The sequence below is a fragment of the Anguilla rostrata genome, chromosome 13 (assembly GCF_018555375.3).
Source record: "Anguilla rostrata isolate EN2019 chromosome 13, ASM1855537v3, whole genome shotgun sequence".
Classification (NCBI taxonomy): domain Eukaryota; kingdom Metazoa; phylum Chordata; class Actinopteri; order Anguilliformes; family Anguillidae; genus Anguilla; species Anguilla rostrata.
Window position 1 is genome coordinate 36,473,704 of NC_057945.1, and position 27,628 is coordinate 36,501,331.

Sequence of the window (27,628 nt, forward strand, 5' to 3'; positions counted from 1 at the left end):
GTGAAGGAGCCGCTGCAGTTTAACGGCGCTAATCGCGCTCGTGCCGTCACCCTCGCGCACCTGAAAGGGAAGTCTCCCGAGAAGACAATCGCCCGGGCCGTGTTTTTGCACTGAGCATCCGTATCTCAGACAAAGCTCCTTTGTTCCCTGCCTCCTCCTCCTCCTGCAGAAACCAGGACGCTCCCCTCGTGCTCACGCACACACTGCAAACACACATGAGCAGGGAAATTCAAACACGCGCACACACATAGGCATGGTTAAACATTACACTGAGCTCACTTTAAACTCGGTGACACTCACACACACACACACACACACACTCACTCTCTCACTCTCACCCTCTCTCTCTTTCTATCTCTTACTCACTCTGTGTCTCTTTCTCTCCCCTCCATCCAAACTCCTGATTGTGTTTTTAAAACTCCTACCATTTGAATGAACGCGTCATGCCTGGAACACGGTATTTATTGTACAGAAGCAGACCATTAATTAAATTACTTCTAATAAGCTATGTTTTGCTGACAGGCACGTGTTTTTTTTGTTGGAATAATGAGCCATACTATTTGATACGTTTCCCCGGCTACACTTTATCTGCATTTTGTTCAATGGACTTAAGTGGACTTGATCCTGAGTTTGGTTACACTGTTGTAAGTCGCTCTGGATAAGAGCGTCAGCTAAATGCCTATAATGTAATGTAATGTAATGTATGGTCCACCTACTATTTGAACCCAAGAATCTGGAGCAGGAAAGAAACTCACCCGTTCCCTCTCAAGTGTGAGCTCAACAGGCTAAATGTTCTTCATTACATTACATGCATTTAGAAGACGCTCTTGTCTAGAGCGACTTGCATGATATATATATATATATATACTTTTTTTTTCTTTTTTGTTTTTCTTTTGCATTTTTACCTTATCCATTTATAGAGCTGGATATATACTGAAGCAGTTTAAGTTAAGCACTTTGCTCAAGGTGTACAACTGACACACCCTACCTGGGATTCAAACCTGCAACCTTCAGGTTACAAGCCCAGCCTATACTACACTGCTGCAACTTTGTCACTGGTTCACAGGCATCCTAATGGGAGGCAAAGTGAAAAAGTACTTCGTAGTTTCTACTTGACTTAACCTCAACTCCCATCAACACCATTGCAAAACACATGTCTATGCTATACTTCTTGGCTTGACCTTCTTTCCTACATGGGTGTGTAAATTATAAATTATACTAGTAGTGCACTAAAGCCATATAACATAGCGGTATTGAGTGGCATTCTGTCTCAAAGACCACAGACACCATCTTCATGCATGGGCCCTTGCCAACACGTGGAAGGATTTTTGTTATAGCTCATTCACTCCCAGTACAAATATGGAAGCCCTCTCACAACGGCTTCTAGAGCCTTCTTCAGAGCACGATCACTTTGAGTAAAAGGGGTTCGTCGCAGGAGGGGTTGCTGTGCAAATGAGATTTTCGGGCCAGTGGCCATATTGCGGGGACAGAGGGGCAGATCAATGTGGCATAAGGACTGGGCAGACCTTCCCCTGTCTTTATGACGGAGCAGATAATGGTGTCGGTGGCTGTGGGATGTAGCTTTGTGGCCACACCATATGTCCTGCTGGGGCTTCTGAATCAGATTAAAGACAATGCCTGTGACCCATACAAACACACACACACACACACACACACACACACAAACAAACAAGCAGAGACACACACACAAACACAAAAAAACAAGTAGAGACACACAGACACACACGCATATACGCACAGAAGTACACACACATATGCACACGCACAGAAACAGAAAAACACAAACATACGCACGGACGCAGCACACACACACTCAAACACATGAACACAGATGCGGCACACACGCACACTGACACAGCGTGCACATGCACACACACACACACACACACACACACACACAGTGCACACACACACACACACACACCTCCTTGAGGCACGAGCTCCAGCTGACCTCAGGGCTTTTCCTTCCCCTTCACTTTTATGAAGTCTCACCGTGACCTCCGACCTCTCCACTCCTCCTCCCGCGGTGGGAGAGCTGTGCAGTGGAGTAATGCGCAGGGCCAATCCGCCTCTTCTGAAAGAGGCCCCACCCCCCGCTCCGCACCACCGTGGCCTGTTTCACGCCCGAAGCGTTGGCCAATGCTCCTTCCTTTGCTGCACGGACTCTGCTCCCTCACTTATCGCTCTGAGAACAAAGAGAGCATTCTGCCGGCGTCCTGACAGTGGGAAGAATCGTTTCTGCCGAGGTCAGGGACCTGTTACACGGAGGCTGTCCCCTGCCGGTGCTGTCGTGCGGCTCAGAACGTCCCCTCATCTCACGCACAGGGCTAGCTTAGCGTTCGTACGCAGCGTTCGTATGCAGCGCAGCGACAGGGGCGCTACGCTAACATTTTTTTTGTCAAGGGGCACCTTGTGCATCCAAGTTGAAAATACTAGGAGCACACTACTGCATGCCGATTAGTAGATGTGCTCCCAGATGATTTTTTTTTTCCAGCCAGCAAACATCAATTTTCATGAGCAGCTGCTCCTAAAATGGGAGCACCGAAGAGCCCTGGGGTGGTAACATTCATCCACTCAGGAAGATATGGTTCTGAAATTATGTATTTGCTCACTTTGGATCACAAATGATCACTTTTCTTAAAGACGTGGCCTGAACACTACTACGTCTTTGTGTCTGATATCAAAAGACAGAGACGTGTATAAAGTAATCTTTAGCCAAATGAAGGTGTTTACTAAATAATTATTCTCCTTATTATTATTATTATTATTATTATTTGTAATAATAATAAGAACCATGTGGATATCAGTCTCTGTTATTTTCACAGAGTAGCATCTCCTGCTGTTCTTTTCAGTCACAGAAAAAAGTCACCCCTCAATAGTCTGTTGTTGAATAACCCACAAGCCTTTGAACTACCATAGAAATGCAAAACAAACTCAACGCTAGTTTGCATTTGTCAGAGGTGTGGCTAGGTGCAATACTAAGAAAATAACTGAAGCATACTCACCCCCGCCCCCTCCCACCCCCTTTCCATCCCCACACAGATGATGTCATCTGCAACTTGAAGTCAGGGGAGAATAATTTTTAGAACTTGCAACTTTCTGTAGCATAGGGCATCTATAGTGATAAGTATAAGAAATTTTGGTGAAGTAAAGTGATACTTTTTTGTATTGCCTTTATCCTGCGCTACATAAGTGCTTGTTTCAGTCATAAAGAATTGGACTTCAGGTTTAATGTTTCAACCTAAAATGTATGCAGCTGAGAAACATGCTTTTCACAAGCAGTTGTGATCAATCCCTGTAGGTCTGAATCCTAGGTGGGCTGCGATCAGTGTACTCTTGAGCAACGTACTTGACTTAAATTTCTTCAGTAAATATCCAGTTGTATAAATGAAATTCAAATAAATAATTCCCATGGAAAGTCTTGCACTGACTCAATCTGGATTTGGTATTATCGGTGAAGGCCACCATAGTTTCTCTCGGAGAATAAATCAGAGAATGAGAAGTGCAGCTTCCTGAAGTTCCCATTGTTACCGTAGCTGTGCTACACAAACTCTGTATGTGTCTCTGTACGGGATGTCCACAGGCTGCACCTCAGTCTTTCATTTTTCTCATTTCCGAAAACAAAAAAAAGAAAAGTCTGCTCACCTAAGACTCTCGAAAACAACAGAGACCTCCTGACACTGATTTCGGGAAGGAAAAAAAAAAAAACCAAGCTGAAGAATCATTGTGTGAACGTGCCTGTAAGGGAGAGGCGAAAGGGTATGGAATTGCTATGGGTCAGAAAGGCAAGGCCCGACATGAGAGCTTTCGGTTGCATACTTGTGGAGCTCAAGGATGACTAATTGCGAGTAATCATGTCACAAATGGGGCGGGGTCCAAGTGGACATGTTCCTTTGACTGACAGTCGTTGAAAGAGCAGCGTCCCACGTTACCTGACCAGCTTTTACACAACCGCACAAACACCCCCCACCCCTACCCTTCCCCCCCACCCCCCCCCCACTAAGATCCTTCCCTAAACAACATTCCATTCTATGGAATAATGAAATGTTTCCTGAGTGGAGAGGCAGGAAGCAGAAGAATCTGGACATGTACCTGCAAGCGTACGAGCCCTACACAAGCTCTGCATGCGTGTGCTTACATACAGGCCTGTGAGCCGCCATCGCACGCAAAGAGAGCACACACCTATGCACCAGGAGGGTTCCGTAAGGCCCTCACTGTACAATCGGCTTGCATAATCAGCACACACACACACATGCATGCACACACGCACGCACGCGCACGCACGCACGCACGCACACACACACACACGCACGCACACATACACACACACGCATGCACACACGCACGCACGCACGCGCGCACACGTGCACGCACCTACACACACACACACACACACGCACGCACACACGCACCTACACACACACACACACACACACACACCTACACACACATGCACGCAGGCACACACGCGCGCGCACGCACACGTCTGAGATTAAAGATGCAGTGCCCGTGAATGCTGTACGTTATGTTTGGTTAAGAAACATATGACGTGCAGCCATTTACGATGAGAACGAATGGCGGTTTGGTGAGCAAAGATTTAAATACACGATGGAGCGGGGAAACGGAACCTAGGGTTTATAAACCTAAAGACAAGGCTGGCTTAGTTCCTCAGCACAAATACAACATCAAATAACAAGAGACAGTTATGCAGCCTGAGACACAAACATTTTAATTGGTCGATACAGTCAGAGACAGTGCTTGGTTTAGAAAACAGACTTTCCTTCCCGCCACCATAGAAACTGAAACATCTGTTTGTTTAATGAACGTCGCTTGAAACTCAGACCATAGATAGCTCTTGACGTGTCAGAGGCGTATGTTTTCACATCAAAAGTCAGGGGTCCAAGAGTTACTATCTGTACTAGTAAAATGACATGCTTTCCAGAGTAAAATGTTTTCATTACCATTTAACACTTTGTTTTCAAATAAAATGCCATGGGAAATCCTTGTGTGCTCCTGGTGTGGAAACGCACACTTCTGTGTACACATGCATGCTTGAAGCAAGACAAATTGTTTCAAACAAATGGTTGACACTCCCCAATCCACTCCCCAGATTAGCCAGTGAAGGATTTCTATGACTATAGACGATCTTCATTTTAAAAATTTCCCATTTCATTATGATTAACCAATAGTCAAGACACACATTTCTATTGGACTTTAATGGTTCTAATTATTGCACTTTCTAGCTAGATATCAAAACAGTTTTGGCCAATCTGGTTTGTGAAAGGTGGTTCAAAATGGCTTGGGAGGAAGAAATATCCCTGAAAATGAAAGAAGCTGCTTCCTTTATAAGGCTCACTCTGACACCTAGTGGACATGTATGTGCATGGCAGGGATGCGTTCTAAGCAGTGCTGGGTAATCTTAATCGTCACTCTCTCCATGCCTGCCTTGGCTAGAATTGGTCATTTTCTCATTAAAACCAGACATTTTAATTTTAAGTTCAAAAATTGTTTTTGCAATTATTTCAATGTGCCTCTGATGTGACTTAAGGACTGTGATTAGCAGTAATTTGTTTATTCATTTCAGTCCATTTATAACGGAAAATTCTAGCATGCATGACCTCTGAAGCGCACAAATAAGCATGAAAGTCAAGCAACCGTTTCTTTTTTTCCCCACACTCATATCCAACTGCTATCGTACCTGAGGCCTGATTGGAGTGCACTAATGAGGTGCTTCATTCAGACTGCTCCATCGTTTCATGAATAACAATAAAGCATTTTTATACGGTCTATGCAATAAAGGACTGTTTAGCGCATTTTTATAATGGAAACCGCATTGTTTTTTATGGTTAGTTTGATCATTCATCATCAATAAAATTGCAATACATTATTAATTGTGTACCCAATCAACACACTTATTTGTACAGCTCACATCGAATCAATTCATGATATTCATTGTCACCGTTCTGCTCAACTGTCTGATTGTAGGTTTAGTGCTCAAAGTCATGCTGAATCTGACTTACGGTAGGATACCACATTGAAGAACTAATTCGGTGGAGCCAGATGAGGAAACATCTGATAATTCTAATAACCTTGCGGCACAAATTGCCCAGAATGCCGTAATACTTACTCCAAAAAGTGAGCACATATCAGCAGTGACATGTATATAACACCACACGGAGGCAGAGGTATTGGAAGAATGGCGGCCGGTCTTACGGGCTTCATTGTGTCTGTGCAAGCACAGATCTGAAAATAAAGGGCTCACAAAAGTACCGTTGTCCGATCAAAAGCTGTGCCCGCGTGCCTGATGATCTGCCCCTGCGTTCACTACGCTGGCATCTCTGGACAAACACATGCAGGGAATTTCAGAAATGCAGCACTGGGACGGTTTGTTTCCCTTTACCGTGAAAACCCTTTATCCTATATAACAATGCATTCCTGTGGGAAATATTACACATGCTATAATATGTGTTATAAGGTGTCATAAACTGCCATTTATTTGATAGTTTGTATAATTTCACCTTTAATGTTTAGGTGCCACATTATACTGTTGCACACAGCGTCCCCTTAACATATTGCATTGTATTTTTTTTTTAAAATATTGCAAATTCTGTCCTCAACCGTGTAATAAAATAGATTTGACTGTTACATACAATGCAGTCCGTTATTTTGTAAGTGACATTTTTTGTTGTTGTTTTAGCTCTCTACTCTAGCACACTGCATTTTAAATTAAACAATGAACATGGGGTAGACATGTGAGACTGTCAGCTTTAATTTGAGGGAATTACACGAGGACAGCTGTTCACAAACGGGTTCTCCGTGGTTTGAGGGCTGCTACATAATGACCAGGAATACCTGGGTAAAGCTTTAGTGTTTCGTAATAACACAACTTACACGGGACTCAACAAGCAAGTGGAAGGGCGTCCAAGTGACTTCCACCAGCGTACTCTTCACACACAGAGAGAGAGAGAGAGAATGTGATGTAACAGTGATGTAATAAAGAGTTATGTAATAATTCGAAGAAAAACCCAGAGTTCCTTTGATGGAATGCTGAAGCCAAAAGGGGGGGCGGAGACTCGAGGAATCCCAGCCATCTCATCGGCCATATTTACACAGTTCCTTCCTTTCCCCCAAGCAACACTGGAAAAATGTATATTCTTCCTGTGCAAACAATGACTAACTGCAGTGAGACCTGCATCAACACACACTTTCAGGCGCAGAATCAACGACATCGGTGAATGATCTTTTTCATGCAGGGCTATTTGGTTCTCCCACAGGGACATGAATGAGAAAGAATACCACTTGACTTTCCTTTCTTTTTTGTGTGAAGGACACAAGACTTTAATAACATCAGTAATCAATTACTGATCTCATTAGACATTTGAAGAGTCAATTCTTTATCTGCATTAATATCTAGTCCGTAGATGTCAGAATGAGTATAATCTGTTGAATTTTCATCTACAATTGAATCCCATGCAATGAGTACAAATGAAAAAGTACAATTAGCTGTATTCCATCAATGAGGAATATGATTTCTTATGTTGAAATACCTCAATAATTATTAAGTCTTAACTGCTAATAAAAACATATACTGTTTGAAAAATTGTAACTGAACCAGGAAGGACTGAGCAGTATTTACTGCACATATCTCATACACTGAACGTCATATCTAACTCTCCACATTGTTCAATTTCTAAATATTTACCGAGTCTCCCTCAAAAAAAAAAAAAAAAAGGCCCAGAACCTATAAGCATACATACTGAACGTTTTCCAGGAACACGTTCAGATGGTGTTCCCAAGGCAGTGAAAGGCCAGTACACATTTCTCAGAAATATTTCTTTTTGTTTGTTTGTTTGTTTGTTTTTGTTTTACTGTAATACGTACCTCTGGGTGCCCAGGCAATGAGCGACCGCAGTTTCACAACGCAGAATGACAGCCACACCAGCCTTTCAGTTGAAAAGCATGTGACCACTTGCCAGAAGGATTTCACACAACGTGCATTGAACAGGGCCCGATAACAGCCGTCAGGAATTTATCGGCGTTGTTTACAGCTACACAACTGTCTCCCAGTCAGCCAATGAGATTCCGTATAATAAAAGCAGTCCATGCATTCCGTGACTTTCATGAGCAATGGCTGTTAACTCAAAAAGTACCACGTGCTTTCTCCTTCCATAAAACCTGCACTTACGGACTGTAATGTTGTGCCCATTGGAATACAATGCTCCTTCAGTCACTAATGAAGATACCAAATTTGGAACGACACCAACATTATTGTCAGTCCTTACGCACACTGGATATTGTACTAATTTCCCAGTGTACGATATTTTGAGTTGGTTTGCTTGGGCATATTTGCTGTGTGTGCAAACGTATGTGCGGCGCGAGAGAGTGTGATTTTTAATCAGTCGGCCTGTACTCAGAGACCTGAATGTGGAGGCCACATCAAGGCTATGTGATAGGCGTGCATTCTTAACATTTTTTTCACAGCTTCGTCTGGGACACGATTCCAACATTAATCCAACCGAAATGCAAAGAAATTCCTAGGCCTACATGACATGATAATACATGACAAATAACACATACATACACCACACAATCCCTATGCAGCAAGCCTGAACGATAGATATACTGTTGATCTCATTTTTTTCCTAAAACCTTTTTCCAGAAGCAATTATTTTGTCATGCGGTCTTCCACCCACTAGAGAGCGACAATGTATTCAAACATTAGATATGTCATCCTGTCGTCCCTGTGTTCCAAAAGACCACCTCGGTGATTCTTGTGTCGAGATGCTTAACTCCCAGTTTACTTTCGTCATCGGATTCTGGTACACATTAAATTCATTTGGATTTTTCTTTTGGAGGTTTGGAAATGCTAGCTACTATCGAAAAGATATCGTGCGGCAGCAGATTGCGCTGTCTGCATTAATGTGTGAACAATGAGGGTACCTCCCATTTAGTTAAAATGTATGTTAGCCATTTGGTTCAGTGAACCAAAAGCGTAGGGTTGCACAGTATGCAGTGGCCTAGCAACAACATCACAATTCACTCAGCATATAAATTGTATGCAAACTCTCAAAAAAAAAAGCTAGAGCGTGGTGTGATAGTTTGGTAGGAAAATAAGCAGTTTTAAATGTCGTAAACGTTAAGAGAACAAGTTACACCATTCACTGCGTTCGGCAGTCCCATCCTCGCCCCCAAAAAGCTTCAGACTGATGTTCGGTGTGGCACACATCTCAAACCAATCGAACAATCTCCTGATAAGCCATCTTCAGTCACAGCAGAGAAAGTGGGCGTCAGCCATCCGTGTCATTTGCTGTAGCCACGGCTCTCACTGACTTCAAATTGCACGGGAACGACTGTAAGACTGTAATCGGATGATTCAGTGAGGGCGGTGCCAAGCAGGACATAGCCTTGACAATCTAAAGTCGGTTGACGAGTAACATTTACGTTAGTTAGCTTAGTAAAGTCGGTTCGCTAGTTTACAGGTTAACCTGAGATAATTAATCTGTCTCCGGCTGAGTCGCGGCTTTTACTGCATCTACCGATATACCTACGTCAGGCACGCTTTTGACTACATGCCCCACAGCACAAATAGCTATCATAAATTCTAAAAGGAAAAAGAAGCACCTTAAAATGGAGACCGAGATACATGTGCCCGTCGGCTCGCCCATAATCAGAAAATTCCCCATTTTTGTGGACGAACATAATGTCACAGATGGCGCGATGAAACTCATGAAAGAGCTTCGACCGGCATGGGACATCAACCTTGTCAAAACCAAGGTAAGTTATGAATGATACTTATCTCATGGATGTGTGATTAGCTAGCTAGCCACACTAAAGACATACGATGGATATCTTGCGGTACCTTGGAAGTTGGCGAACTAGCGAACATTTCTTTAATCGCATCATCGACGTAGGCCACTTACCATGATTTCATTTTTTTGGAACTAGCTAGCATTAGCGAACACGCAGGCTAAAAACGATCAATCGTGCATGTTGGTAGAAGTACCATTTCGCTGAAAGCAGTATCTAACGGTTTAGATATCTCACAGTAGAAGCTTTAGGGTCAACCCCCTTAGATATTTTACAATAGCTAGCTGCATAACGCCCTCACCGCCCCCCCAGCATAAGTAGCTAGCCGGCAAAATCAGGTTAATCGGTTGATATGATGAGACTTACACTTACGATTGCTAAGTATGATTTTTGTATCGATCTCGTGAAAACGTCTATGTGTTTTGCCACCTAGATTGCTAGCCATATATTTATTCTACAAAATAGTACGTTAGTAGAAACAAATGTAGCTGGTCATCCAATACCGCAGTGAGCTAGACTAGTATTATACCCTGTGTAGATGATATAAATGGCCGATGAAAATGACTACCCGGCTATTTCTTTGAGCGATGTTCGCCAAGTTAACCCTCCTGCCACAAAGATTTCACGTTGCGCTTTGCGTAATGTAATGTAGACTAATTTAAAGGGGCCCTACGTTAGTGAACTGTATCTAGGGATGCAAAAGTGGGCTTGCCAAGCTAGCACTCCGTACTTTTGGAAGAAGGTTTTTGTTGACTCGCACATGTATGCGACAGCTGTTGTACAAATATTCCGCCATTGATATCCAGCGACGCAAATGTGTGTTTGCCTAGCTATCTTTGCGTACCACAGTTTAGGGGAAAGCTAACGTCATTGATGCAGACACACATGCAAGTGACAGTTGCTGCTGCAAATGTCACATTAGTCTGTCTAGTCTCTAGCTAACATGGCTGAATATGAAACTGCTCGCATAGCTACCTAATAAAGAAGCTATTTCAATTAATAGGCTTGTAAATTACTCGCTAGATTTTAATTAATTATGTTCTGGTGTCACTCTTTAGTTTGTAGTTGGTATTTACCATACAGTCAATTCTGTCTTCAGCACACTTTACTATACACCCTGATTTAAGTGTACTGTTGCAGTGCCAAATGACCGTCTCCACCCTCATCAGTGTTATTTTCAACCACATGCAGTTGTTCAATTAGGGTGTAGGGGGATTTTTTATTATTTTTTTGGATGTGGTTTTTCTATCAAATGCATAAAGTTAATGAAGCCCTCGCTGCTTGGCGGATTACTCTGACTATCTGTCCGTTGCCCAGGTGACCCGGCTACGCAGTTGAGTAGCCACGAAATCGATGGTCTGATGGTCTGACGTCACAGCTCATGGTCCAACGCGGCGCCTTATTAACCCTTTAAGGAGTGAGGTCACAACACCTGATTAGAATGTTCTTAACTAAACATTATAATGCTGACGTAATAATCACTACTTAGGAATGCAAAGGAATGTTCTAGAACATTAACTTAAACAAACTCCCAATAATTTGTATGTATAATTTGTATAACCTACTTTGTATAATTGCCTGGTATAATTTTTTATTTGACTGTATAAATTCTAGTAAATGAAGCCAGCAGCAATGCAAGGAGGTATCAAGCTTGTTGTGTTTGGTTGACTGCCTGACAAATTAATGGGAATTTGTTAAAAAATATTATGTTTGTCTGTATTATATCTGTTCATCGCTCTGGATAAGAGCGTCTGCTAAGTATTTGTAATGTAGAAGGAGACTTGGCTGTAACTCGGATTCCTTGAATATTTGTGCTGTGAATGTTCTCAGATCTAAACAACTGGCAAGAAATGGTATCTAAAGTTTAGTTCAGATTAAAGATGTTACCACAGCCAATACAAAATGAGATTTCATAAAATAATTCTTTAAATGTTACAAAGACTACTCAATTCCCACTAAATATACTAATTAAATTACTGATTGAGAATGAAATTATATAATTACTTCTATAACAATAAGTTACATTCCATCTCAACACTACCACCACCATAAGTCTGCAAGTAACCGGTTTTCACATGATTTTGAAACAGGTGTATGTTGAGTATTCTAGTTTTTCCGCCTTCTGCATTTGGTAGAAATGTGACACCAGGAAGGCAGAAATTGTAAACCGTTGCTTTAATATAGTGCAGTCAGGATCCTCTACCCTTCCTCTGTGGAATATAGAACTATGTTGTCTGTGTCAGCGTGGCCTTGTTCTTGGCCTTCACGGGCATGAAGTAGCTTTTTTGTGCTCTATGCTGCTTTCTTTTGCTATGTGCTCTCCTGCCTTCCTCTCTGTCTGGGCAGATATGCTGAATTATTATTTTGTTTTCCCATTGTGACCCAGACAGTCCGAGGGCATCTGGAGAAGTGGCCTCGTATCCCGATTGGTTGGGTTCGCACGGCAAGCGGCCCTATCGGCGACAGAGAGAAACCACCCTCGCTGGGGATGGTATTGGCCTGTCCCCAACGAGGACTGCCCTGGTCGAGTGTTAATCGCTGTGCAGAGCACCCGCACGCTTTTATCAATGGAAAGGGATTGTTTTGGCGGCTTTTGCTTGACAGGCCCCACACGCCTTTGGCTGGGGAGTATAGAGGTGCCAGGCACTTAACGCCATTAAAATCCTTTTGAATGGTAGGTTGTGTTTGGAATGTTTTCTCAGAATTCTGAGTCAGTGTTCTAGAACTCCGTTGCTCTCAGTCGCCAGCAGCGATTGTGACATCAGCATTAGAATGTTCAGTCGAGAACATTCCAATCGCATTTAATTCGTGATCTCACACCTCGAAGGGTTAACGTCGGCCCTCGGAGCCAGGGCATGTGAGCAGAGTGGAGCTCGAGCACAGCTTCCTGAGCGCTGGTATCCGCTCTGCTCACGTGCCAGTCAGATCACTGAGGTTAACTGCCCTCAGCCTGGAACTGAAGGAACAGCACGGCAAAAAGTTTGTTCATTTTCGGTGAGTCAGTGGGAAGTTAGCCTCGCGCGAGCCAGTCTCTTTTTTCACTTCGTTCGACGGTGGGACGTCTACCGGCCCGAGACCGAGCAGCCACGACATCACATTTAATCCTGGCTGCACAACAGAAGGTCTGATCCTGTTTCATGTGACTGTTTTTAAAGGTCCAGGAAACTTAAATCTGTGAATTCTTTGCTGACGTGTCGTTTTAATACTTTTTTTGCATGCACAAAAGGCCAAGAAATGGTGCCGAAATTGGCTCGCTTTCCCCCTTGGTCAAACACCAGGTTTTTAGTGGGTGGGGTTAAATCGGTGTTAGTTATGTTACAAAAAACAGTGAAATCCTTTCTAGATGTAATATGTAGGCCTACATGGTGCTGTTGCCACTTTTGTGTGGGTAATGCAAGCTAAATTCATAATGCCTAAGCATTGTCCCTTCTCTTGATGTGGAGAAAGTAAAATATGCTTTTTTCTTTTCCCAAAAATGAAGAGACCTACAAGAATGGGTTTTATTCCTGGAACCCACCGGCACTGCAATATTACAGTAAATGGACTGGTAATGGACTGCATTTATATAGCGCTTTTATCCAAAGAGCTTTACAATTGATGCCTCTCATTCGCCAGAGCAGTTAGGGGTTAGGTGTCTTGCTCAAGGACACTTCGACACGCCCAGGGTGGGGTTTGAACCGGCAACCCTCCGACTGCCAGACAATCGGTCTTACCTCCTGAGCTATGTCGCCCGTACAGTTGGTATTTGCAGTGCCCATTTTCGCCTGGAACTTGTCGCAGAACGTGGAGGATCGGTAGGTAGGCCTACCGTTAGCTAGGGGCAATTAAATAGCTTTCAAGCATAGACATGAGGAATCACGGACTTTCTTCATTGGGGTGTATTATCCGGAGTTTGAGGCTGCTATAGAGTCTAATGTTAGTGTACCGTAGCTCAGTGTTACAACGTTATTACACATTGAATGATCTTCAGGCTTAACTATATAATGTAAAGGATAGTTTATGTTGTTTTCTCACATTTTGTCTGGTAGTGTAAGTTTACTACATGGAACAATCTGCTCTAACCAGCTCTAACCTAGCTAGCGATGAGGAATGGTTTACATATGACCTGTCTTACAGGTATTTATGTTAATGAGTGCAGGATACACGCCCACCCTGTCCTTGTCTGCTGAACAGATCACAATAATCTAATACTGTTTATTACAATTTAATGGATATAATTGCATTGAAAACTTGAAAGAAATATTAAGAAGACAATCAATTGTCACTTCTGGGGAATATAACCACGGGTTGAATCCAGTTTCCTGGCCCTTTATAACATTTTTATAAGTTACTGTAACTTATATTTTACTCAATGGGCTTCTCAGGAAGAGGGACTTGTTTCTGTCTAAGAGGGTTCCGGTTGACTTCACTGATTTGACAGTGATCACTGTGATGCTGCTACAGCAGTGGCAGTTTATCAGCAAGAAAACTGGCTGTAAAGATAGCCGGTCATGCAAATGTAGAAATTCTGCTGTTTTTCCTTCTGTTAGACATGACGTCAATAAGTTTTTGCCCTCTCAACCTCATTTTAGTGTCGCATGTGTATGTTGTAACAGCATTGTGTTAGCTGGATCATACATATTGAACGTTTACGATATCGGATTGTTTTGGATCGTATCACTGCAAAATTTCTCAATTCCTCAAGAATGGAATTCGTATCTTATCGTGGTGAAGCCTGGGGTTTACACCCCTACGGAATACCTGAGAACATATTTCCTAATGATTATTTAAAAAAAACTTATTTTATATTGACTGCAGAGCTTGTGCTACCCTATGCTATGCTATGCTACGCTACGCTATGCTACGCTCACATGTTCTGGCTGGATCACGTGCCAGGCTGTAACCATGGCAGCCCTGCAGTCATTAGGTTAGCATGTAAGATTACCTCAGCGCTGATGCCCACATTCCAGGTGGATTAGGGTGACTGTGAACACTTTCATCAGGTGACTTTGGCGGGGGGAGGTTGGGGGGGGTGCTGTTTATAACTGTCAAGTGTGACCACACAGGAAGAACATCTGCCATATCCGAGGACAAGTCATGGCCACAAGATCCAAGTGATAAGTAACAGTGTGCAAATAATGAGCAGTGGGGAGTGGTGTTGCTGTTACTGTTTGCAGAGGAGGACTTCACTGTCCAGTCATTTTGACACAGAGTTCATGTCTGATTTACATTAGCGTCCCCCCCCCCCCCCTCTTGGGACATAAGTGCCAGTAATACAGTAGTCATATAAAATATTAGAAAATAATTCAGGCAACCTAGGTGTGACACTGCTCACACACACGTAAAAAAAACTCATTCTCCCATGTCACACGGCCATTTAGGAGTAAATCGTGTCATTCTGATATTTGCTCCAAACACGTGTGCTCATTGACGCCGGCACATGCAGCAGCAGCACACGGAGGCAGAGGTATTGGAAGAATGGCGGCCGGTCTTACGGGCTTCATTGTGTCTGTGCAAGCACAGATCTGAAAATAAAGGGCTCACAAAAGTGCCGTTGTCCGATCAAAAGCTGTGCCCGCGTGCCTGATGATCTGCCCCTGCGTTCACTACGCTGGCATCTCTGGACAAACACATGCAGGGAATTTCAGAAATGCAGCGCTGGGTGGCGGGGTGAGAGTGCGTCAACTGCTTTTTAGCGGAATAATCTGCTGCCCTACACCAGGGCTGCCTAATCCTGTTCCTGGAGAGCTACCTTCCTGTAGGTTTTCATTTCAACCCTAACAAAGCTCACCTCATTCAACAGATAGAGATCTACCACCCTGTAGGTTTTCACTCCAACACTAACAAAGCACACCTCATTCAACAGATAGAGATATATCGCCCTGTAGGTTTTCATTTCAACCATAATTTGACACACTTGATTCTACTAATAAAGCAGCTCAACGAGATTTATAACTGTTGAATGAGGTGTGCTTTGTTAGGGTCGGAGTGAAAACCTACAGGACGGTAGATTTCTGGAAGTTTCTTCATTGTAAAATGTGCGTGGCTTCTGACTATAATATCATAACAGAATCCAGAGGTCACATGTTTTTCCACGCTTAAAATAAATTAAAATGCAGGTGTACTGATCCATTAACTTTTTGAGTTTAGACACGCTAGTTTGAAAAAACCCTCACGGATGTGTAATATTCTGCGTGTCGGCTGGGAGTAATCAGCTGAGAAACCGTTTGAATGACGTTGCTCCCGTTACCTTATCCTAAATAAAGGACGCACACAAAATGAGGTTTCCCTGGCCTCCTAGGACAGCAGCGCCGGTGTTGACTGATGAGCTGGTTCCAGGTTACACGCTTTCGGTTTTCACTGTGGACGTGTAAACAGAACGCGCACGCCCAATCAGATAAAAGCTGAGCATACCCTGCGTTTTGTGAAAATGAAAGAGCGCTGATAGCCAGCGCAACCCGTGCAAAAAAACATTTCCTTATTCGCTTCGGTTTACATTTCCGACGGCGGTTTTTGGAGACCTGTCCAGATAGGGCCGGGGCACGGAGACGCTAATTTCCCTGAGGTTCGCAGAACTTTCACTGGGATCGGTTCACCTTGCAGTCTCTGGAGTGACTGCTCACCGTGTGATGATGTGCTCAACGGCTCGTGCTGTTGTGGCTACACCGTGCGCCGGGTCCATGATGGCGTGTCCCCCCTTCCGCCCCCCCCCCCCCTTCAGTTCTTCACTGACGGAACCACCAACAAGCTGGTGGGCTGCTACGTGGAGGAGGCGCCGGAGGACGTGGTGCTGGTGCGGGTGTACGGCAACAAGACGGAGCTGATCGTGGACCGGGACAACGAGCTGCGCAGCTTCCAGGTCCTGCACGCCAACGGCTGCGCGCCGCGCCTGTACTGCACCTTCCAGAACGGCATCTGCTACGAGTTCATGCAGGGCGACGCCCTGGGGCCCCTGGACGTCAGGGACCCCGGGCTGCTCAGGTACGCCGCTCTCGGGCTCAGTCCGCGGTCGTTAAGGGGCCTCGTGGTCCTCTGGGGTAACGGTCCAGCCTAGAAAGCTGGGGCGGGTGGATCGGTCCGGAAGTATCGACACTTCCAGTCCTGACGTTTTCATTTTTTGAGAATCCTCACATATCGATACCAAGTGTTCTCTGTAATCAGGTCATTTTTAACATTTATATTATAATGAAACTGAACGTGCATCTGATACTGAAAAAAACAAAATATTGTAGATAATTGTGTAGGAGGGGATCTACTTATCCTTCCACCCTCTCCTTCCACCCTCTGTCTCCACACACACACACACACACACAGGCAGGCACATGGAGAAGCACGCAGTCACAGACGGTCACACAGCAAATTACGAATATAAAAATATTTTTATTAATTATTCTAAAGAGGTTTTATGTATATTGCTTATTTCATTTAAGGGTGTTTGAGTACCCCAAATTTTCAGTTGAATAACTCCGTAAAGGGTAATTATATTATTGAACATTTATTGAACGTTGTTGAACAATTGAATATGCGTTTATAATTGCTATTAAACAGAAAACAAGAAGAGAAAAATAATCTTTGGCAGTTTATTCAATACTAATGTAAAGGCTTTCAAATATACATGTTTGATGTCCGCATTTAGCAATTTTCACTGCAAAACTCAAAAGACTTCCCACATTTACAGTATGTACACAAGAATACTTTTAAAACTATTGGTATGGGTATGGCCATCAGTATCGGTATTGTGATACTAGCCCTGGTATTAATTGGTATCACATAGAAAAGGAAATCAGTGGTATTGGGCATCGCTACTACAAGGTAGAGAGGAGACCTTCAAGTCATGGGTGGGGCGATTCTCTGCTGAAGCCGTGGTTTAAGTTCAGACAATGAGGACCCCCAAGATCTGAGGTACCAAGGTCTCCTCAGAAATGAAAAGATGCCATGGCCTAGAAGCACCGTTCAAATTTTTGGTGGCAGAAAGGTCACAGTTTTGAGCCCAGGCTTATGTTCCCCTGCCCACTTTACCGATCGTTTAGGATCTCTGTGTAACAGCGTGCACCCGCTATCGATCTAGGGCCTTTTACGGTTAAACTTTTACAACACGCTCTGTGTCCCGTCCTGCCCGCAGAGGGGTTTATGGTACATACTAGCCAGAGGCAATAATGAACAGTTTTTGCATAATTGCATAACGTCGCGTGTCTTCCATCACCACTATGGACAGAGCCGCGTGTGACATTCGACACAGGAAGTTTTCACATAACCTGCTTGTGCAGGTTCCGTCAACTGCCAGGAACTTCCAGTAATTTCCCATTTCCAGTAATGTTTACTACTGCAAAGGAGTGGCCTACGTCATCATGTGAGGGGTAATATATTAAAAACAACCTCAAGTGAACAAATAAGTGAAGGTAGTTAATCCTGAATGAATGCTTTTCTGTATTACACTCGTCATTGATAATGGCTACATTTGGAACAAGTGGAGACTCATTTCATGGCCAGAATTTGTGGACGAGTCCTTTGCCAATTCATTAGTACTACCTTCCTGTACTGATGTAAAATCCCAGGGTGGTGACCTTATGGGTATTAACAGATATTACTGTGTTTCCAGCAGACCTGGGTCAAATACGTATTTGTTTTGGATTCAAATACTTTTCTGTGCCCTGTTGATCTTGCCTGGTGCAACTGAGCCTGCCAATATGACCAAAATGTGGGGTTTTCACTTTTTGAGAGAATGTCATCGGTTCCAATACATACAGACAAACTTACTAAAGTGTAGAAAAGTCTTTGAATCCAAAACAAATACGTATTTGACCATGTCTGGTTTACAGTCAGAATCTCAAAAAAAAAAAAACCCAAAAAAGATTAAAAGTAATCACCATACCACCTCAGGGGATGGTGTTATTGCGGTGCTGTGCGGTGGTGATGTAAGCCCTCTGTTGCCACGGCAGGCTGATCGCCGAGGAGATGGCCCGCATCCACGCCATCCACGCTCACAACGGCTGCATTCCCAAGCCCAACCTGTGGATCAAAATGAGGAAGTACTTCAGCCTGGTGGCCACAGAGTTCACCGACCAGGCCTCTAACACTAGGTAACACCCCCCCGCCCGCCTCCTTTCACACTCTTCCTGGTTCTGGTGGGGGGGTGGCAGTGTAGTGTAACGGTTAGGGGACTGGGCTTGTAAGCGAAACAGGTTCAATTCCCAGGTAGGACACTGCTGTTCCTAATGCTGTTGTACCCTTCAGTAAGGTGCTTAACCTAAATTGCTTCAGTATCCAAAACATTACAATGTAGAAGCTGCAAAGCTGTGTTTGTCGCTCTGGAAAAGATTCTCTGCTATATGGTGCTGCTGCATGCCTTTAATGTGACATGTGACATGGTCAACCATCCCAAGATTATTCTACTACATGCCTGTAATGTAACTTGTGACATGGTCAACCATTCCAAGATGCTTCTGCTACATGTCTGTAATGTAACATGTAACATGTAACATGTGTCACCATTCGAAGTGTTCTCTACATGTCTGTAATGTAACATGTAACATGGTCAACCATTCGAATATGCTTCTGCTACATGTCTGTAATGTAACATGTAACATGGTCAACCATTCCAAGATGCTTCTGCTACATGTCTGTAATGTAACATGTAACATGGTCAACCATTCCAAGATGCTTCTGCTACATGTCTGTAATGTAACATGTAACATGTAACATGGTCAACCGTTCCAATATGCTTCTGCTACATGTCTGTAATGTAACATGTCCCAGAATGCCTCATGATGTCTGGACACAGGTAGGTAAATTGTTAAATACTGAATGCTAATGACGCCAACCTATTGCTTAGGGAAAACTACGAGACAGGAAGAATGACAATTGGCAGGCAAGTTGCAGATAACTATCGAGTGTAGGAGTCTACATGTTTGCTGTAAATATTTGGCTGGGCTGAAAAAAATACTCTGGTCTTTCAGGGGGGTGGAAATTCTGCAGAAGCTAACAGTGATACTATATCACCGCGTATGTGAAAAGTCAGTATATAAAATTATAGAAAACTAGTTTTTGATCCAGTGAATCACGGGCCTGAGGCTTGTGATCACATTTATCTCAGCACAAGGAAGTGGAAATTGAGCGAGATGTCACAGAGGTATCCATTTCATGGCAACCACGGCAAAACTAGGTCATGCAGGTGGAAATTAGCCTTGAGTAAAAAATTCCACTCCGACGCGAAAAGCATTTGCTCCGCTCATTTTAGATGCATAGAGCGACTTAGCTAGGGATTTTTGTTATGGAGTAAGAAAGTGTGGTGCCCTTTATACTTATGATGGAGATCCCCTGGATGCGTCTGAGCCTGGGTGGAGGGCCCTGGATCAGAAAAGACTGAAAATCGGCCTGCTCTAGATTATATGCTAATGAAGGGACAGTGTGGGTTAAGTGACCTGATCATTGCACTGAATTTCCTGTTCTCTCTACTCCCCTTTCCTGGCTCCCTAGGTTTCTGTTGCAGGTCTTAGATCACTACGTACATGCATTAAAGGTGAAGGATGTGCATGTTAGTACCCTTTGGGAGTGTTTATAAGGATTTTTTTTTTTTGGGGGGGGGGGTAAAGGAGAAACAGTCGCTGCCTTGCCAATCTCAGTTCTTACCCAAGAATGCTTTTATCCTAAACCTGGATCACTGCGCTGTTTGATACACTATTGTGAGCGGGTTGAGTGCATTGTGAGGTTGTTATGCAGTCATAAAGGCAGCCTAAGACAATGGCAGCACCTGCTGTTCCACACAACAGCAGATGTTCACCCGCCGGAGTTTACCGACCATGGGGACGGCTGCGAGCGGCGGCGGCGGCGGCACCAGCCACGTCAGCCTTTTAGCAAAGAGAACGCCGAGGGTCGCCGTGCCCCCCCCCAGGTCCCGAGGCGAGTCGTCTCCCTGCCCAACCCGCCCCCCGCCCGCCTCCCCCCGCCGAAAGCTTCCGCATAGCAGGAGCGATTCCGCGGCAGGGAGCCGCGTCTGGCCGTGTCCCAGACTGCACCGCGTCTCCCCCCCCCCCCAGCGGCGGCTTTAAGCCCCGTAGGGGATTAGACGCCGGAGCCCGGCGCGGCGGGAAAGCGGTTGGCCGGCGCCCAGGTTGGCCGCCGTCGCCAGACGGAGGATAAACCCTCTCTCTCACCCGCCCGCCTCTCGGCGCCCAGACATTCCACGGGCCACCTTCAGGGCGTGACACTTCACTGCAGGGGGTCTGGGGGGGGGGGGGGCAACAGAGAGACTTCCAGGGTCTTAATATGTTTGTGCACATGATATTATGTCTGTCTGTTCCTGTTTGCACATAGAGCATGCGTTAGCATATGGCTGTGAGGCAGGGAAATGAATGCAACATAACATAGCATAATGACGAGAACAGACCATTCAGCCCATCAATGCTCGCTATTCCCCTGACTAAATTAGTGCTCTGATTACCTACAGGCTAGATAGTATCAAACACCGCATCAAGCCCAGTCTTGAAAATCCTGAGGGTTTAGGCTATGTGATCTGGCAGGCTATTCCACACATTGGCTACTCTCTGCATTAAAACATTCTTCCTAACGTCTATATGGAATGTACCTTTTATTAATTTCCATTTATGTCTCTCCCTCGTTTTACTAACAGAACTCAACGCTGTGTTAAAATGAAGTTGTAAAGATTTTCAAAATGTTTCTGAGGCGAGAGAAAATATATATCCGCACAAGCCTTTCGTTGCAATTGTAAGGCCGAAAATAGCGTTTTTTGCCTCCTTTTTCACGTCCTTGATTTGTTTTCAGAATTCAACAGGAAGTTCCGAGCCAGGAAGTGTTAGAACAGGAAATGGCCTGGATGAAGGAGCACCTGTCGCAGCTGGGCTCTCCGGTGGTTCTTTGTCACAACGATCTGCTGTGCAAGAACATCATCCATAACATTAAAGAAGGTACCGCACACCTTTAACGAACATGCAGATAGCATTTTCTGCAGCATTGCACAAGCTCTCAGTTCTACGACTCGTAATCGTATTTTGGGATTTTGAAATAACTGAGGAGCAGGTGAATGCCTTTTTCTAAAAAGTGAATTGATCTGCAACTTTAAGAAAAAATATTGATGTTACTTAAAGAAAAAAATTTTAAAATAGCAACCAAAATTGAGAAAAAGTGTAGTTGTGATGGGAAAAAAAATCACATGACTTGAGTTGAAAGTAAGTAAGTAACTTTTATTTATATAGCACCTCTCACAGACACACACAAAGTGCTTCACAATTAAAACTAATTAAAAGATTAAAATTAAATGACAAGAAAACAGTAAAAAGTCAAATTGCCTGGAGACAAACGACAAAATGCGTAAATTTAGATTTCTGCGGAAGTCGTGAATGAATGAACTCTCCTCCTCTTCTTAGGTCACGTGAGGTTCATAGACTACGAGTACTCCAGCTACAACTACCAGGCCTTCGACATCGGGAACCACTTCAATGAGTTCGCAGGTGAGTGGGTGGGGAGGGGGCGGGGCGGCTGCTGAAGACAGCTTCCGCCATGACACCTCGGGCTGGTGAAGAAAGCTGCCGTCTGCTTTGGCAGGCGTGCAAATGCGTTACGTGAAAAGGGAAATGGTGGACCTCACAGTTGCAAAGTCAGCCTGCCTACTTTAGCCTCCATTGAGAGCCACTGCTTGATCTTTGCTCCGTCTTCATATTATGCATGCGCATTATGTAAATGACCCCCACCTTTGCCAGACCCCCTGTGATAAAGCCTCTTAATTAAATTTTAAACCCTAAATCAATATTTTTCACGTAGGAACAACCTGTCACTCATCAGTATGTCAGTGAATAATCGTTCTCCTACTTCACAGTTCAGAGTCCGCACCACTCGCTTGTACTCCAGAACGCATCATAATTGATTTTTTTCCTATAATTATAGATGTGTGGCACTTAAGTTTGAGAATGACTTATGATTTCGTTTAACTTCAGGGTTGAGAAAGGACTCGTGCTACAATTTTTCTACCCCGATGGCGTACCGCTTTTAAGAAATATAAAAAGGGCAATGGTTAACTTTTTCTAAAGGTAGGGTCGCTCCTGGAAAAAGTCATAAAATGTCATGCTGAAGAACTGACATTAAAGGGGATTTTTAACTGCCGGTTTTTAACGGGAGGACGGCAGGGAGGTTAATCTGTGCTGTGTCCCTGTGGTGTGTGTGTGTGTGTGCGTTTGCTGCGTCCGCAGGCATGAGCGAGCTGGACTACAGCCTGCTCCCCAGCAGGGAGATGCAGCTGGACTGGCTCCTCATTTACCTGCAGGCCTACAAGCGCTTCACCCAGAAGGGCGGGGACGTGAGCTGGCACGAGCTGGAGACGCTCTACGTGCAGGTCAACAAGTTCGCCCTGGTGAGTGAGCCAGTGAATGGGTGAGGGGGTGAGGGAGTGGGTGAGTGAATGAGCCAGCACGAGCTGGAGATGCTCTACGTGCAGGTCAACAAGTTCGCCCTGGTGAGTGAGCCAGTGAATGGGTGAGGGGGTGAGGGAGTGGGTGAGCCAGCACGAGCTGGAGATGCTCTACGTGCAGGTCAACAAGTTCGCCCTGGTGAGTGAGCCAGTGAGTGGGTGAGGGAGTGAGTGAGTCAGTGAGCCGGCGTGAGCTGGAGACGCTCTACGTGCAGGTCGACAAGTTCACCCTGGTCAGTGAGCCAGTGAGGGAGTGCATGAGTGAGTGAGTGGGTGAGTGAGTGAGGCAGCGAGTGAGTAGGAGTGAGCAACTGAGTGAACGAGTGAATGAAAAAAACAAACTGCTGTCTTTATTTTTAAAAGGGCACTATTTTTCATTACAAAAAAAATGACAACTAAGTTTAGGTAATTTGCTAATGGGGGCAAAAAGATTTTTATCCATACTGAATATTTCCTTAACTAAAGGTTTTGCAAGCCTTAACACAAGTGACAACAACCAGTGAAATTACCATTTTGTCATTGTGTCTATATTTATATCATAATCATAATAGCCTAGATACATTTGGCTGCAGCCTAAAATGTTGTAATGGTCAGATGATGCTTGTTGTTCGTGTCTCATCAACAAGTTCTGCCTCTCAGCCTCCTTCTGCAACCCTAAGGCTTGCAGCACCAGTAATACCACTGTATTAATGCCACTTTGTGCTGTTTTAAGGTAGACCATGCCCGTTTTGTGTGCTGCAGCACGAAAGAATAACAGGAAAGCATAACCAAAGGCTGCCGGTGTCTGGTCACGCCTTAAAATCCGCTCCTTTTCCTACAGGCGTCCCATTTCTTCTGGGGTTTCTGGGCTCTCATTCAAGCAAAGTATTCTTCCATCGACTTTGACTTCCTCGGGTAAGCAAACTCTGTTGCATTTAAAAAATATGAAAATTTTTTGTTTTATTTAATATTAAACATCTACACGCAGGGCTGCAAAATGGGGGCAGGGGGCGGGGGGCAGCACTTTGTCCCAGGCCCAGGTCTAAAAGGGGGGCCAGGATACGGGGTGCACCTACTTTTAATCAGGTGCACCCCCCGGTGGTGGGGGGGTGGGGGGGGACCTCCCAATATATTTTGTCCCAGGCCTGAGAATTCATAGCTGCGGCCCTGTCTGCACTGCGTAGAGATGAGAAGAGCGGTGTGTTGTGGTCACTTGAAAACACACTCTCCCCTGCAGCTGCTGGAGAAGGCGAGTCTGTGATTTTGTGTAAATGATGCCGATTGGACTCTGCCAGGCCTGAGGAGGTCATACCCGACCAGATCCAAACACTGTGCACCCGGGGGGTACAGCCTTGGATTTTGGACCCTGTGAAAAGATCTCACACTGGGTCCCACCACCCCATCTCTGCACAGTGTTTATTTGAGGGCCCCCGTTAGTCAGGGCCCTTGGAATCTTCCCCACCGCCATTTGGCACTGCTGCCAGATGGGAACAGGGTCACAGCTCACAGAAAGATAAAACACCTTCATGTCTGCACTTTGCATCTCACACTCTATTTTTGGAACTGAATACATCGTCACGTTCTTCTACTCCCCACCTGGTAGGCTAATTCGGCAGGAGTACAGCAATCGTCACGCACGCTGTTATGCACAGTCAAAGCTGCCGAATCAACACCATGTACATTTTAGGCATTTTAAGATACGTCCCTAACCACAGCGACCTGCACATTTTTTAAACATCCAATCCAGTTATACAGCTGGACATACTGAAACAATTCAGGTGAAGCACCATGCAAACGCCTTTTATACACCTACAACCTTGGTGCTGCTAGCACTGCTCCCCAGTCTTTTGACTGCACCAGCTGATATATAAGCAGCTGTATCTGTATGACTGGTAAAAGAATACAGCTTTGTTGGAGGGGCCGTTACATTTTGAATCAGATGGGAAGACCAACAACACTGAAGACTGGGGATTGGTTACAGCCCGATTAAGGAAGGGCAGAAGCACGGCCGCGTGGCTCTTGTTTCCGTTTTTCGCAACGACCAAGCGCGAACGCTGCCATAACTGACAGGCTTTTAGTGTACATGCGGTGACTGTTCCGTTTCCAAAAACAGACGCCCTGTGGGGTGAGGTGATCCAATCCCTGGTCTGCTGTGATTGCAGAGCTGCCGCGGGTCTCTGGGGCTTGGAGTACACGAATACCTGTGCCGATTAAGCGTAACAATGGGTGTTGTGTGTGTGTGGAAGTTTCGGTTCAGGCCAAGAAATAATTAATTAGAAGCTCATCCAGCTCCAGGAAATATAATTCCAGGAAAACGTCATTATGAAATTTTAAATGCAACTTTTGACCTTGCTATTTAATGGGGAAAATAATAATGATAATTTCTCCGAGAAAGTGAGGTCTAATTAAAAGCCACACGCCTGTAAACTGTCTTTTAAAAAGCTATTTTATTTATTTATTTATTTATTTTGCATTTTGTTCAGTGACGTAGGGACAGCCAGCCACTTTTCCGTATAGATCTAACCGGTAGTAACAGTTATAGAAGTCCCACAGCAGTTTAGTGAAACGGTGAACAAAATCGTATTTAATTGAGGACAAAAGACAGAAATTCAATCTTCCGATGTGAACAGAAGACGCACCTCAGCGTAGATTTAAGAATTCATCATCTCCATACTCCCAGTCCTTAGCACCCTTTATCAAGTAACTAGTTTGCTTTGTGGTAAAAATTTCTCCCGACCGTGAATAATGCCATATTTGTTTACATTCTGAACAGCTGTGACGGCGAAGTAAATCCATCTTCGTTTCCGTCGCAGCACTTTCAACACAAGCAATATCGGAACGCTATCCTAAAATGTCTGCTTACCATGAAGAGGACCTGACCCGAAACCGTAGAAATGTGTCAACGCGGCGACACGATTACATCGAGAACTACCATCTTTGGAAAAAAAACCCGCTATATTCTGTGACTGCATTTAGACCAAACCTACAATGCAGAAAAACGTGAAAACGTTGCCGGGATTTCTCTCACCTCAAACTTATGCGGATCTCCGTTAATATTCCTCTTCCTCGCCTGTTGCCGGTCTCTAGGACACCTAGCAGGCCGGAAATAATAAGGCTTCGTGTCCAAAATTCTTTGTATATTCGGCCTGTTCCATCTCAACTGTGGGATTTATCTTTCTAGTTTCGCACTGCACGGTGGCCATTTTACTCTAGGAAATTCCCTAAAGTCACGTCACTTCCGGGTTTCCACATCAATCAAGTTTTTTACTTGGGTGTGGCTAATGAAAACAGGGTCCAACTGTTATGTGTCAGTTAATAAAAATAAAACAAAATCGTGAAATCCAATTCCCACGTCATTCCTCCAAACATTTCACCGTGTGGTTGCAACAGAAAAGTTGCACATAAGCACAGCCACCACAGAGGTGCCTTGTCACACTGAAGGAAATTATGTTCATATATCGATATCTTCTACTGTAATTGTCCTTGTGATGAACATATTTCAGTGTTGCCATGTAATCAGGTTTCAGGCTGGGTTATCTGTCATTAGGCCTTGGCATATCTCTCTCTCTCTCTCTCTCTCTATCTCTTTCAGTTTAATTTCAATTTCAAGGTGCTTTATTGGCATGGCATGCGCTGTGTTGAGCCACAAAGAGCTACAAAGAAGAACAACCGTAATAACGAATCTATCTCTTCCCCCCTCTCTCTCTCTCTCTCTCTCTCTCTCTCTCTGTCTCTCTCTCTCGGCGTTCCCCTGCAGGTATGCGGTGCTGCGCTTCGACCAGTACTTCAAAACCAAGCCGGCTGTCGAGGCCATGAAGATACCGGAGTGAAGGGCCCGGAACACCGCTCGGGAGTCTGGCTCCATCGCTGACTCTGTGACCCTGAGAGCAGAAGCACTTTTCAGATGGGGAAGGCAGAGGGGTGGGGGTGGGGCCGGGGTTGGGGCCGCGGGTGGGGGCGGGGCGGGGCGGGGCAGGGGGAGGTGTACTTGGTCCCTGGGGTTGAGGTGGGAATGGTGGATATTTGGGAATCTGGGGCATCTACTGTGATGTACCGTTTTTGGGGAGCAACTTGTCCACCACGCTCACCTCGCCGCCCTACTCAAACATGCAGACACATACATAGACATAGACACACAGACAGGCAAGCACATGCGTATGTGCACATGCGCACGCACACACACACACACACACACACACACACACAAAAACACAAACACTTATTCTTTATTCTTCTGCATCCGTTTCTCTCAGCTGAAATGGCTTGGGCCTTATTTATTTTTTATTTCTCAAAGCGAGTATCCAGCTAGCCACAGTTCCCAGCCAGTCAGCAGCCTCCTCACCGATTGGCCAGCAGAACCCAGTCACCGTGGCGACTCCCAGCTTACCGTGGACATTTCCCATGTGACAGAGGGCCCAGGGC

At 44.7% G+C, this 27,628-nt stretch overlaps 1 protein-coding gene and 1 long non-coding RNA gene across 3 annotated transcripts; one reads left to right on the top strand and one right to left on the bottom strand.

Annotated features, from left to right (window-relative positions):
• The first annotated feature begins 8,864 nt into the window (after positions 1-8,864).
• Positions 8,865-27,128, top strand: etnk2 (ethanolamine kinase 2). 2 transcript variants are annotated; one of them, XM_064306474.1, is made up of 9 exons: positions 9,655-9,795; positions 12,215-12,950; positions 16,529-16,788; positions 18,747-18,887; positions 21,589-21,731; positions 22,191-22,274; positions 23,010-23,170; positions 24,048-24,121; positions 26,964-27,128. In XM_064306474.1, exons 3-9 carry the CDS (start codon positions 16,736-16,738, stop codon positions 27,034-27,036), a joined length of 729 nt encoding a protein of 242 aa, XP_064162544.1. In that variant the 5' UTR covers positions 9,655-9,795; positions 12,215-12,950; positions 16,529-16,735; the 3' UTR covers positions 27,037-27,128. The 2 variants fall into 2 exon arrangements, with proteins under 2 accessions (XP_064162543.1, XP_064162544.1); XM_064306473.1 differs by lacking the exon at positions 12,215-12,950 and having other exon boundaries at positions 8,865-9,795.
• LOC135238515 (uncharacterized) lies at positions 17,287-26,491 on the bottom strand. The gene is made up of 2 exons (XR_010325138.1): positions 26,235-26,491; positions 17,287-18,816 (listed from the first exon to the last, which is right to left on the bottom strand). It is a non-coding gene; the product is annotated as an uncharacterized LOC135238515 (long non-coding RNA).
• Positions 27,129-27,628: the final 500 nt, after the last annotated feature.